Below are 13,303 nucleotides of genomic sequence, written 5' to 3' on the forward strand. Positions count from 1 at the left end.
TAGAACCTGGCCTGCCATCAGGCAAGAGGAGAGACCAGACCACCATGGAGAAAACCGTAACGTGCCAGTCTTAAAACCGGAGTCCGTCCACACAAGCGAGTCACGCCAGCTGGCTTACTTGTGGCACCCAGATTAGAGTTCTGAAGCTGACTGGCTTAGAAAGGGAAGTCCTACCCATGATAAGATCTAGGTTATAACCACTGGATTGTGGACCCCCAACAAAGGTGTCCAAAGTGGATCCCTCCTGGAGGTACGTGGTGATGGGGGGTGCTGCGGAGGACAGGAGGACCGTCTATAATAAGACATCCGGTTGTTTCAGGAGTCTAGAAAAAAATGCTAACTTGGCAGCCTTTTTAGATACCAAACCCAATATGGAGAAGACGAGTATAAAAACATCTAGGTCTGGAGAGTTACTTTTAACTGGAAGTAAGTAGTTCTAAAAGCTTTTCTAAAGAACATGCCATAAGCATTTTAAAAAACTGTTCTCAGTAACCATTTTAAGGCTCTGTGGACCCAAATGAAGTTGTCTGCGATGGGGCTATCGTAAGTCCTGTTTGAGCCTAGAAGCTGAGGGGCTTAGGAGAACAGAGTTTCCATTTACTTAGGCTACAGTCCTATCCAGCGTGCAATGTTCAGAGATTCTGTAATGACAGACATGTAAGAGGATGGTAGAGGGAAGCGGGAGGCGACCTAGAGAAACAAGTAAATACGCATGTGGGCCACATGCGGTAAAGAAAGGGCCGTGGTAAGTGGGAACCGGGCACAGCTGCGTACTCGTGACAGCCTCGTTTGGAACTCTATCCATCCAATAAGCCAAATACCCCTAACAGGCTTGTGACCTCTTTACCACTTAGGGGTAAGTCGTTAAGTCTGCCATGTTTTAAAATCTCCTAATAAAAAACTAATGGTCTTCAATAAGCCCATGGAAAGATGCTCAACATCATTAGTCATCGGGGACATGTAGATCAAAACCACAATGAGATAACACTGGGATGTCTCGAATCCAAAAAGAGGACAAGAACAAGTGCTGGCAAGACGGTGGAAAAAATCGAAACCTCTGTGTGCCACTGCTGGGAATGCAAAACGGCACAGGAGTTGGGGAAAAGGGCCTGGCAGCTCCTCAAAAAGTTAAACATCAAGTTACCATTGTGACTCAACAATTCCATGCCTAGGTTTTTACTCAAAGGGACTGAAGACATGTCACTCAAAAACTTGCACATGAATGTACACAGTAGCCTTATGCGTGAGAGCCAGAAAGTCAACCCAAGCATCTCTCAGCTGATGAATGGATAAACAAAATGTGGTACAGCCACAAAATAGGATTAGTTTTTGGCAACCAAAAGGAACGAAGAACTGATACAGGCTACAACATGGATGAACCTTGAAATCATTATGCTAAATGAAAGAAGCCAGACACAAAAGTCCTGTATGATTCCATTTCTATGAAATGTTCAGAAGAGGCAAGTCTATAGAAACAGAAAGTAGGTTAGACAGACAGTTGTCAAGGACTGTGGGGAGAAGGGGAAATTGGGAGTGGGTGTTCACAGGTTCAGGCTGCTGTCTGGGGTGATGGAAATGCTCTGGAATTGGATAATGGTCACAGCCGCAGCATCTTGTGACTATACTTTAAAAAAAAATCACTGAACTGTACACTTTCAAATGACTAATTTTATGTTACATGAATTATACCTCGGTTTAAAAAATCCTTTGGCCTGGCTTTCGTCTGATTGTTTGTAGTTGCACCTTACTTAGCAAAAATTTAAAGGGAGAGCTTTAAAGTTAAAAAGCATAGTTAACGCTTAAAGCGTTCCTCAAACCCCTGAGTTATACTTCACCTGGCTTTCTGCTCGCTGTAAATCCCCTTGGACATATACAGTCAAGACAACAACTATACTCACTTTAGGTAATGTTCAGAAGGGCTGTAATTCTATTTTAAACATAAGTACTGTCTGGGTGAGGCTTCTCTTCTGTAGGCAATGTAGTTCAATACCAGGGGTTTTCAATAGTACAGCAATTCTAGACCTCGAAACATCGACAATTAAATACTTTCCTGGGAGGGCCAGAGCAGCGGGCCTCTCTGTTGTGGTAACGATGGCTCCACCACTCACTTCCCTTTCCACTGCCTTCCACAGCCTCTTTCTAGGAACCTGCTAAATTCTCATCCCCAGATCAATTCTTAAATTGGCTCCCGAGCACATTTTATCTCGTGTACAGCATCTCACACCATACTTGGTTTACAGCAGGCATACAAAATACACAAAAATGCTTCATGAATAAAATCCTTCTCTTTTCCGAATGCAGACACATGGGATGTGCCGTCAGCAGTCTCTGCAGAAGAGTGTGGGACTCTGTGAACGCCAATGTCACTGGCCAGAAACCGGGACACTCTGTCCACAGGAAGCTGGGAGAAAGCTTTAAACAGATCACTCTTAGCAATTAATGAGTGCAGAGCTTGTGACCTACCTACTGTTGGCACTGATTAGCATCACCAAGATGTTTCTTTGAAAATGGAATAAACAAAGGAACACATATATCTACTCAATTAACAAGAAAAGTGCCGTCTTATTTTTACAGAAAAACTGCCAAGTAGCAGTGAAATGGTGTGCAAGAGTCACGTGTATATTTAGTATCAAAAAAAAAGCACAATGTTCAGCGGCCAGATGGTGAAATGGATCACAATTTTTTTGCGAAGCACTTTCTCTAACATGTGATTCAGCTACATTCTCTAGACTAAGCATGCAGGCAGGAAAAAAATAATTTGCTTCCCATTCTGACATGTTCGGGGCAAAGGAAGCCCACTGCTTTCCTTAAGCTGACTACAAATAATTATTCCATGACAAACACGCCCTCAAAATTTTCTGCAACCGAGGAAAGCCACTAGGGATTTGTGTAAAATAAACAAAGGCCCTGAGTTTTACTATTTTTTTAATTTAGAAAAACAACTCGGGCCTGGACCTCAGACTGTACCTTTTCTTTAGTGCACTTTTCAAATGATAATTTCTTCCACTGTCACCATTAAATCTTAATCCATTCCAGCTCCTTGCATGGGTCATTGAGTCTATATGTTCGGGCTGTTATTTTAAAATGTTTCCCCTTGGTAGGGAAAGGGGGGGAGAAAAGATGTTGAGGGCCAGATGGGCCTCTTCACAGTTCATTTATCAAACCTAATACACTGGGCTCTACCCTCCTCTCACTCACGACTGCGGTTAAACTTCCATATAATTTGGTAATCATTTTCATTATCAGAGAGTGACCCGAAAGCAGCCTATCCCGGGACACCCAGCCCTCTGCAGCTGCTCTTTTTCTGCCTTTCCCTACAGTAGGCCCTAAGAACCTTCGAGTTTATTAGCTGCAGACTGACCTTTGGGCCGCAGAGGTCGAGCAGGGGTCAGATCAGAGGGCTTGCCCAGTTCTTTAAAAGCTATAACAAGCTGTCCATCAGGCAGAGTGGACTGTATAAACAAAGCCAAATCTTCAGAAATTCTGTACCACTTCTGTTAACACTTACCCTGCATTCACACGGCTTCTCCCGATGTACTTTGGATCATTCAACTCCAGGGAAGTGAATAGACAGCCCTAATAAGCCTATTTGGAGAGGGTTGTTTATGGGATTACCGGGCTTGGGGAAGGAAACCCACAGCACTCAGATGTGCCTCTAGAATCCCAGGGTTGTGTGACACTGTGACAAACTCGGTTACCCCGAGTCATGCAGAATTGACACTTTCCTCCAAAAGCTAAATTACAGGGAACATATGCTTTCAGTTTAAGAGACTTCAGTGAGTCCCAAACAATGGCTCGGCTCCTGGCCTGAGAGAGAGACAAATATTTTAAAAACCAAGTTACAAGTTTCGCTTAATATATTCTCCCTAACATCATTAACATAAACGAACCTCCTGGAAGGCGGGGTGGGGGGGGGCTTTATCACAACAGACTTCTGCCGAAGTTACCGCCAGCTGCGGGGGTCTCAGGCGACCTCAATTTCTCGAAGTTGCACTCTTCCCAACACGTTCTCAAACGTGCAATATAAGGTAATTAGAGTCATCTGTATTTAACTTGCAGAGGAAAAAAAATGTCTATTATCTAATCTAACTGATCCCCTGATAGCTTTGATGAAAGTAAAATACTGTAGTCCATTGCTTGGCCTTCGGCGAGCGCTAATTATTAGCTGTCAAAGCACATTTTGCCTCGTGTAATTCCAAAGCACACAATGGGCCCAGCTCTGAAAACACAGGCCGCTGGGCGAGCGCGGCACTGGATGCTTTGTAACTTTCACCACCACGCGCCTGATGGCTACGCGGGGCGAGGCCCAATTCCAGACGGCCAGATGAAGCTTTGATGAGGAAAAAGAAAGGTGTATGGTAACCGTCTGTTTATACAGATCATATAGATGAGTCTTTCAGATCGGTCACCAGGATGGGAAACATCAGATGGGGGTGGAGAAGGGGTGGGGGCAAGGATTACGGTTATTTAATACTCTGAGGACACTTTTCCCTTCTGAGTTCTCAAGCCACCACCCCCTTGAAATTTTCTTTCAGGTGTTTAGTTTTAAGGGGGTCTGCATCGTGTCAGCTGCTAAGCCCTTTCTTTCCTCCTCCCCTACCACAAAGGGCTTGGGAAGTTTCGTTTCAGATGCTAGACTACATCAACTTCAGCACTGGCTCCAGCTCCTGATTAAATTGTTAGCAGTTAAGGGCCAGAAATGCTGAAACCAGACTCCTTTGAAACAGGCCGTTTTGGCCATGCTGTCTGATGAGTCGGTGTATTAGGAAGTTATTGTTAACAAACCAAATGCACTGCCCAGAAGACGTCCATTCTCGTCATCTCGTCTCTGACCTGCGCTGTCTTTGGAGGGGCTAGGGGGATGGGAGGGAGTTTGCAAGGGAATTTTTCCCTTCTTTCTTTCTCTCTCCCTTTCCTGTTTAATAAGAATCACCAGGGGAAACGATATAAAAGGTCAAACAGAGAGAGAGAAACCTCCTAGGTGCCCTCTCATGGATATTCCATGATTTAATAAAATATGCATACTTTAATGAATATACAGACTTAAATTGTAATACAAAGAAAATTTAAACATTAATTATTGAAACTTAGATTGAAAATCATTTCATTACTGTCACTGAAGCTGTCATTTACTCTGACCACACTGCAAAATAGGGAAGAAGGGGAGAATGTCACTGAGGATTTTAAAATTATGATTTCAATCCAAGTCTGAATATAGGGATAATGCACAAATTTTAAAAAGCAGCTTTCTGATATCCAATCAGAATGGATTGTTTGGTATAGCTCAGCTCGGTGGTAGAGTGCATGCCTAGCATGCACGAGGTCCTGGGCTCAATCCCTAGTAACGCCATTAAAAAAAAAAAAAAAAGAATGGATAGTTCATACTCTTAATTGTCTCCTTTCTTGGAAAATGCTCATCTTCAGCCTTGTTCAGAAAAATCTATTTTTATGATAATTGTTACTAGTAAAGCCATCAATTATTGTAAATCCTGTTGCATGAACTCATTTGGAGAATATTATGGCTATCAATAAATGTTCTTGACTCCCAGGCACACAGAATTTTTAAGTATCAAATGAGACTCTGACACAAAATCTAGCATAATTTTCCTGATTCCTCTCCCTCTTGCTTAGAGACAGATGGTAATTCAACAACACAAATTACACATCTAAAGCCTCCAACCCATTGACTGTTTTTCAAAGAAGAGCAGGATAACACGTTATTTAGCATGCAAGCATCAATTCAGTAAAACTGATGATTTGTGGAAACTTTCTGCCAGTAACAGCCTTCTAACCACAGGTAAGTCCATGTGCAAAGAAACTAGGTTGAAGCCAAAGTCATTTCTACTTGGTCAATTCTAAAAATGGGCTTGATGAAGAGTCTACCTGCAAGCGATCTGCCTCCCAAGGGATGTAGGAGCACTATGTGGATTTCCCAGACATCTGCCCTGACTCAACAGCAATGCTGCTCTTTTAGACTGTTGATTAAAAGGGTTCTTCAGCATCAGGGACTTATATTACATTATGCTCAAGACGCAAACATTTATGCTAAATGTTACACTCAGGGATAAATCACATACGCATACAGATGACATCATGCATCATGACAGAATGTAGGTACCGTGTGCCGCAAACCTAACTTCGGCTGAAAGCATCTGTAACTTGCTTCTTTTCCATGGCGCCTCACACGAGAGGGATGAGACCAGCCCTCAGGAAGGGCTTTAGCCAAAGAAAGCTCTTATTTTCCAGGGACCACACATCCCGTTCTGTAACGAACTAACCTGGCATGCCATTCCCTCCTCAGGTTCTGGCGGGTGGTGAGCACAGCGAGAATGGCGGTCAAGATTTTGTTCCTTTGTTCCACTGGGGCCCCCTCTCTTCTAACTTCATGAAGCACAGCATTTGTCTAGAAGAAATGATGCCCAAAAAGAGAAAGAAGAAGTGAAAAATTAATAATGAAAAAAAAAAAGCCCATAAGCAAATAAGGACAGTAAATCAATGGCTTTTTTATTATAGTTCCCCTGCTAACAAATCAATACAGTAAATGATGGTCAAAAATGGCCAGCATATATTTTGTATTTAATCAATGTACATGGCACATAAGGGAAACTCTAAAGCTCCATTGCCTTGAGTAACACATCAAGATACTGCGCATTCTCGCTCTAATTTTCTCAGTGCACAGACTTTTTTTTTTTCTCCCTGGGAACTGCCTACCATGAGCTATTAATAGAAATGATTTTCACGTCCACTTCACTATGAGTTGTTTGTTTGGCCTTTTAAAACAGAGCAGTCCCTGGCTTTCCCTCTGTCTGTTTCCCGCCGCCCAGCTGAGGCTTACTACACTGCCTCTTCTTATTTGAATCATTAATTTCTACTTCCAGCCATGCCGGGCATTTTTCTTTTTCTTCTTCTTTTTTTTTTTTTTTTTTTTTTTTTGCTTTTGCTTCCCTCATTTTCCTTGCTTGTTGCAAATCAAAAGCTTGCAAAGAAAGGAACATTAAGAGCACAAAAATCAAATAGTATATCTCCATGAGTATCTTTCCAGCTTTGAAGATCCACTACATATTTCAAATAACAGGTCCAAGGATTCTAATGCACAGCAGACTGAGGGTTTGGGGGAAGAATCGTTTATCCTATGGTTATGGCTATAGTCCTTAAAAAAAAAAAAAAAACTACAACAACACCCAGGCTTCTCCCTAGCATTTGGGAAGGTCACACGCTGCTTTTCAGAAGCAGTTGAAACGCAAGCACGTCAAACCCTGCTCTCTCTAACAAGTAGCATTACATCATAGCTCAAATTTGAAACTGTCATTTCAACTTTATCTACCACCACTCACCCCTGTAGGCTCTTTTTATATGTATTTTAAACATGCCAATTTATGCAACACTAGAAAAACAATTAAGAAAACAATGGAAGGTATTCTACTGGTTGAAATTTGAGGGAGCAGATGCCTTTCAAGTTTTAATCACAGAACCTTTCATCACAAGTATTTATCTTCCTACAACTGCAGCAGAAACCTCTAGGATTTGTAAATGTTTTTCATTTAAAGTTAGCGGGGCTTCTTTGGAGATGTTATAACCAAAACAATTGCTAAAAGGGATAAAATTGCCACTTTCTCTGTTCTGATCACTCAGAGTCTTTCTCATTTAACTGAAGTCAATACCTGCGTTTACTTGAGGAGCACACTCAAAATTTGATTCTCATTTATCCTGAACTACTACTTATTTGCCCCCTATAACATTTTACAGTGCATGTTTAATATCTTCACGACACCCCGAGAAGAAGCATGGTGACTATTTGCTGTTCTTGTTGCCTTCCATACATACCCAGTCCCCCTTTCCTGTAATAGCACCCAGATCTCCTGCTGGGAAGTCTTTTATTGTATGTGAGCTTATAGAAGCTGTCAACCAAAGTGTCCTGCTCGCCCCTATCAACAATGTAGGCCAACTTGATCCTCTTTTCGAGGACACTTAAGAATGACAAAGAAAGGGAAAAAATGTGGAGGCAACTAATCTATTTCCTTAGTTCTTACTACCCATGGTCCTCAAAGTATTCCTGGTTTCCTGAACTTTCTGAGTCCACATCACTCTTTCTTCTGATATCTTGGGTTACCCAATATCCATTCAACAAAGTCCCGTTTTGTTTACATTCATCAGAATCTGCTTCTGTTGCTTACAATCAAACACCTTAACTGATACAAACAGATAAAACAGGAAATAGCATCTTCACCATAGAGGATCCAACATAAACCTGACTAGCATCAGCCAGGAAAAGGACCCTGCTCCCTGCCTCCTCGGCCCAGAATTACAGCTACTATACTGGTGATCTACCCAGCTGGACACTCAAGGAGCTTCTGGGGCAACAACATTTTCGGCCCTCCAGCACAGGGCAGAATGCTGGGTTTCTCCAGGCAATTCTACTGCATGAAGCCCAAGCTCCATATGGCTAAAGCAGGCGTTGCAGATTCAGATACCCACGAGGGCCAGGAAGGTAACATGAATGAGTTAAGCCAGGTTACCGGAAGAGAGCACATGCTCTGTCTATAAAGACAGCCGCTATTCAGCACCAGCCAACTCGGCCATTCAGGAAAGCAGTTTCGGTGGTGCCAGATTCGTGAATTTTCAAAATAAACAAGAAATCTGTTTCGTTTTTTTTTTAATGTGAAGACTGCTGATTTTAAAATGTTGGAAACTAATTTTTAAAAAATTTATTTTAAGTACCACATGGGCCAAACAAGAAACAACGATGGCTAAACAGATCTCGGGCAGCTGCCAATCTGTGACCCCTAGCATGAAAGATGTCTAATTTCAGAGAGGTCCTGGCATCAATGGGTGTTCTAACAACAGCACTGCTCCTTGTCTGTGATTCTCTACTTCATGTACTTAAAGTTGGAAGGAACCTCAAAAAGTCATATAGTTTATCACTATGTCTACAGGTACATTTTACCAAAAATGCTTCAAATAGAAAACAAAGTATACACCCAGATGGCTCCAAAGACAGGAGGAAAATAAAATTATTTTTATTGGCCATTTAACACATTGGACTGTGTTAAAATCACTTTTTTAAAGAAGTCATGTATCTCTTCTTTGCCTTTGCATCATTTAAATTTGATCCAGAAGCCCTTGTTTCCGGTGGATTCTGAACAGCCTCTAAGGGGGGGAGAGGAGGAAGGATGTAAGAAAGGGGGTCTCAGGAGGGCAGGGAACTGCATCTGTTTAGTTCACCACTGTATCCCTGCTGCTCGCCTAATGACTTTTAATAAATATTTGTCAAATAGGTAATAAAAACAGGAACTCAAAAAACAAACATTGCAAAAACAAAGAGCAAAGGAAGACTGTCTTCTTTTAAGAAATTACTTTTATATAGACTTAAAACTTAAAAAATAGGTAAACTAAGAATTAGTGATGTGCTCTACCAAGGAGCTCTCTTCACTTCACAAAAGGATTCACTTGCAGGCCTATTTAAATAACTAGCTCCCTTAGTTCAGAGTTTCCCAAACTGCAGTCATTCTAGCACAGTCTCATAATTCCTGCTGTATTTGTGTATAAGTTATGTAATATTTAATATTTTTATTTAAATTGACCTGTATCATAAAATATAAAATGAATTCCCTTCAAAATAAAAATGAAAAGCCAGTGCTACTTGTCATAAATGAGAAGATAATCATAAAAATAATATATTAAAAACAAAGTTATGTGTTTATTTCATTCAAGATGGATACTGTTGCTTGCTGAAGGCTCTGAGACTAAAGCCTGCTTCCTCTTTGTAAAAGAGGCCATTAACAAGTGTAGGAGAATGTTAGAGACACAATCACAGGGATACAGGGGTTGAAAAGGAGCAGAAGGGGAACTCACTTTCTCCGCGTGGTCCTCACTATGTGCAGAGACCTGGAGCGCCACCTAGCATCACCCTGGGTAACACCGTGGTTCACACCCCACACTCTGGGTGCCCCGCCCTACTGCAATGGTTTTCCAACACTTCACAGATAAACCTCTTTTCTCTTGAAACATATTCTTATGTGAAACTCAAGATATGAAACAAACTGGAGCAGTTCTCTTTGAAGCTTTGAAGGTATGTTAGACCTGAAGGTTCTCCCTTTGTCCCAGGGCATCTCTTCAAAACCCCAAGGAACATTTGCCAACCTCAAGCCAACGGTGTCTAAGATGGCACTCAAGTTTTTAAACGTTTATACATTGCTGGTGGGAACGCAAAAGAGTGACATTCTGGTAAAAAGTCTGGCAGTTTCTTATAAAGTTACATACATACACTTAATATATCACCAGCAATCCCATTTGTAGCGATTTACCTATAGAAATAAAAACTTATGTTCACACAGAAACATGCAGACAGATGTTGACAACAGCTTTATTTGTAACTGCCAAAAATGGGAAATAACCTAAATGTCCTTCAAAAGGTAAATGGATAAATACCATGATACATCCATACAGAGGAATACTGCTCAACAAATAAAAAAGATGGGTACTTGATACAGGCAGCCACTTGGATGAATCTCAAACTCATCACGCTGAGTGAAAGAGGCTTGTCTCCAAAGAATAAACACTGACTGATTCCATTTATTTGACATTCTGAAAAAGGCAAATTTTAGGGACAGAGAGCAAACCAGTGAGGGAATTTCTGGAATGACGGGACCATTCTGTCTCCTGATTGTGGTGGTGGTTATAGGAGTTTATACACACATTAAAAATCATAGAATTGTATATCCCCAAAGTCGATCTCATCGCACGGAAGTTTTATACGATTTAATTTTTAAAGTTCATTTCTATCACATTTTTAGGACAAGAGAAAATGCAGGGAACAAGACAGCATATAAATACACCTGAAAGATTAAGACACTAGTAAAAATACAGAGAAACATATCTGGATTATAAAACAGATTCTGTTACAAAAAAAAATTTTTTTAAGATATTGGGAAAGGATGGGTGAACTTAGCTTGAGCATTCAGACCCTAAAATACAGTATTTCATAAAATTTCGGGTGAAAATAAGTCCTTGCACAGAAGGAAATTTCAGAGTGCCAAAGAGCATTCTTCTTACAAAAATGAACAGTGATACTTTTCACCTTGTAAGTGTTGGCTCCGCAGGGGTGGACTTTACACAGGAGATGTTAATAGCCCATTTTCCCATCAGTAGTAATGTAGAACGGTCTTCAAACAAGTACCAATTTTTCAACAGTCTCTTATTACCAAAAACACATTCTCCGTATCTGCTTCCCAAAATACAGGAGAAGGAAACCACAGGTTTAGGAACCATGCTCTGGAGGTTAAATTTCATGTCATTAGTGATTCTCTTTGAAGAGAAATCTATGGAAATGCTGGCCTATCAGGAAAAGACTAAGAATATTCCTAAGAGTGCTGGCTGCTCAAATCCCAGCTGTCACCGCCTAGCTGTGGGCCTTCTTCACAACTGCAGAATGGAGAGGAACCTCCCTGGGGGCCTGGGGAGGACCAGCTGCCCAGGTACCATGCTACTGTGATTTCATCTTAAATGCACCCATCGACCTTGTGCTAAGTTGTGCTATTTTAACAAGAGGATTCCTACAAGTATCTATAACTTGAAATGAAAGATTTCAAAAGGAAATCAGGCAACTACTGAACAGTCACAACCATGAGGAGCTTCTACCAGAAGCCAGAGGCATCTTCTTTTGCATATTCTCAGCGCGAGCAAATGTTTATCCTTTGAGGGTGGGTTTTATTTTTAGAATCAGTCATGCTTTTATTGGACTTCTCTCCATTAGTAGACCCTTCCCTCTAGGCCCCCACCCAATACCTGTCCTGTCCTGCTTAGCCTCCTCTCATTCTGAGATCCTCAACTGTGGTGAGCCCAGAGCTCTGCCCTCAGTATCCCTCTCATGTCTCCTGCTTGCTCCCTCTGTAGGTGACCTCCCCTCCAACCTCCCCTTACAGTCCCTATAGGCTAATGGCTTCAAGCAGACATCTACCTCCAAACAGACCTCTCTGTTGAGCTCCAGCCCCAGAGAGCCCGCAACTGGCTCTCTCTCCTTCAACACACACCTCAGACATGGCACCTCAACCTCAACGTGTCCACATCTGAACTACAATTTTTGCTCGCCACTGTCTTTCCTCTTCATCAACATGCTTCTCCTCCTGTATTTCCCTAGAACGGACAATGATACCACTGTCAACGCCATCACCAAACGAGATATCCACGAATCACCCTCGTCTCCTCCCTTTCCTTTCTCTGCACTCCCTACCCTTGAACATTACCTCCTGTCACTCCTCTCTGTTCAGTCTCACTCCGATTAATTTATTCTCCACTGCCATAGGCTTAGTCCAGGCCATCTCTCATCTGGGCCGTGAAATGGTGCCCAAAGAGCGTCTCTCGGTCAATCTTGCCCCTTTCATGAATTTTCCTCCTAAAGGAGGGGTATATCAAGGCCAAAGGAACTCAAGAGCTTTAGCCTCCAAGACCCACCTAAACCAGAGCAGCTCTGTTCATGCATCCTTCAGCTACTGGCATTTGAGAGATACAAAACAACATATATTTTTTAAAGCCCACATTCCTTAACCTGAAAAAAAAGCAAAAGCAAAAAAAAAAAATAATAAAAAATAAAACCCCACCTCATTTTAATATAGGCCCCACTTACTTCTCAAGTCTTAGCTCCTTCTGTCTTCTATTCCATATAAAGTAAGTGCAATTCTCTGAAAATACATGCCTATTCTATACTACACATTCACCTGTATCTGGTTGTATAACTTACCAGTAACTACTAATTCTTCAAGACACATCTCAAATAACACCTCCTCTGTGAAGTCCTCCATGAACCACATCCTTCCACCAAATCAAGCAGAGTGGATCACCCCTTCTTATGCGCCGCCTCTGAGCATCTCACAAACCACGTCTTATTCCATTGCAAATATGTATTCACAGGACGTTTCCTCCTCCGGACTGTGAGCACTATTACAGCAGAAAGGGTCTCTACCCCTTTCTTCTTCATATTCTCCAAGGTGCCTGGTTAGGTGCCATGTCATGAAAGTAGACTCCTGACAGATGCAGGTTGAACAAAAGAAGCCAATGACACGTCAGGGCATGTCTCGTGAATGAGATGAACAGAGTACTATTCAGGATCAAAACTATATGCGAAACAAGCTTTGGTTTGATTCAAACTATTCACGAAGATAATTCTAAGAAAAAAGTTATAAAACCTATGTTTAAACAACAGCCATCAAGAAAAACAAGTACATGTAATCCCTAGGTGACTACCTAGAAGGGCCGTATTTATTTGGATAGCTGTACCAAAAAAACACATGCTTTTACTACATTATGA

General features: G+C 41.6%; 1 protein-coding gene across 5 annotated transcripts in view; it reads right to left on the reverse strand.

Moving 5' to 3' along the window:
* The window catches only part of FTO (FTO alpha-ketoglutarate dependent dioxygenase), a 357,038-nt gene that overhangs the window by 158,553 nt on the left and 185,182 nt on the right, over nt 1-13,303 (reverse strand). For 4 of the 5 annotated variants that reach the window (XM_074370731.1, XM_010963637.3, XM_045523121.2 and 1 more), the window contains exon 8: nt 6,279-6,403. The exons of the other annotated variant lie outside the window; for it this stretch is intronic. In XM_074370731.1, coding sequence (XP_074226832.1) covers nt 6,279-6,403 — 125 coding nt within the window. The remainder of the gene's footprint in view (nt 1-6,278; nt 6,404-13,303) is intronic. 5 annotated transcript variants of the gene reach the window in all.

Source organism: Camelus bactrianus, chromosome 9 (assembly GCF_048773025.1).
Source record: "Camelus bactrianus isolate YW-2024 breed Bactrian camel chromosome 9, ASM4877302v1, whole genome shotgun sequence".
NCBI lineage: Eukaryota > Metazoa > Chordata > Mammalia > Artiodactyla > Camelidae > Camelus > Camelus bactrianus.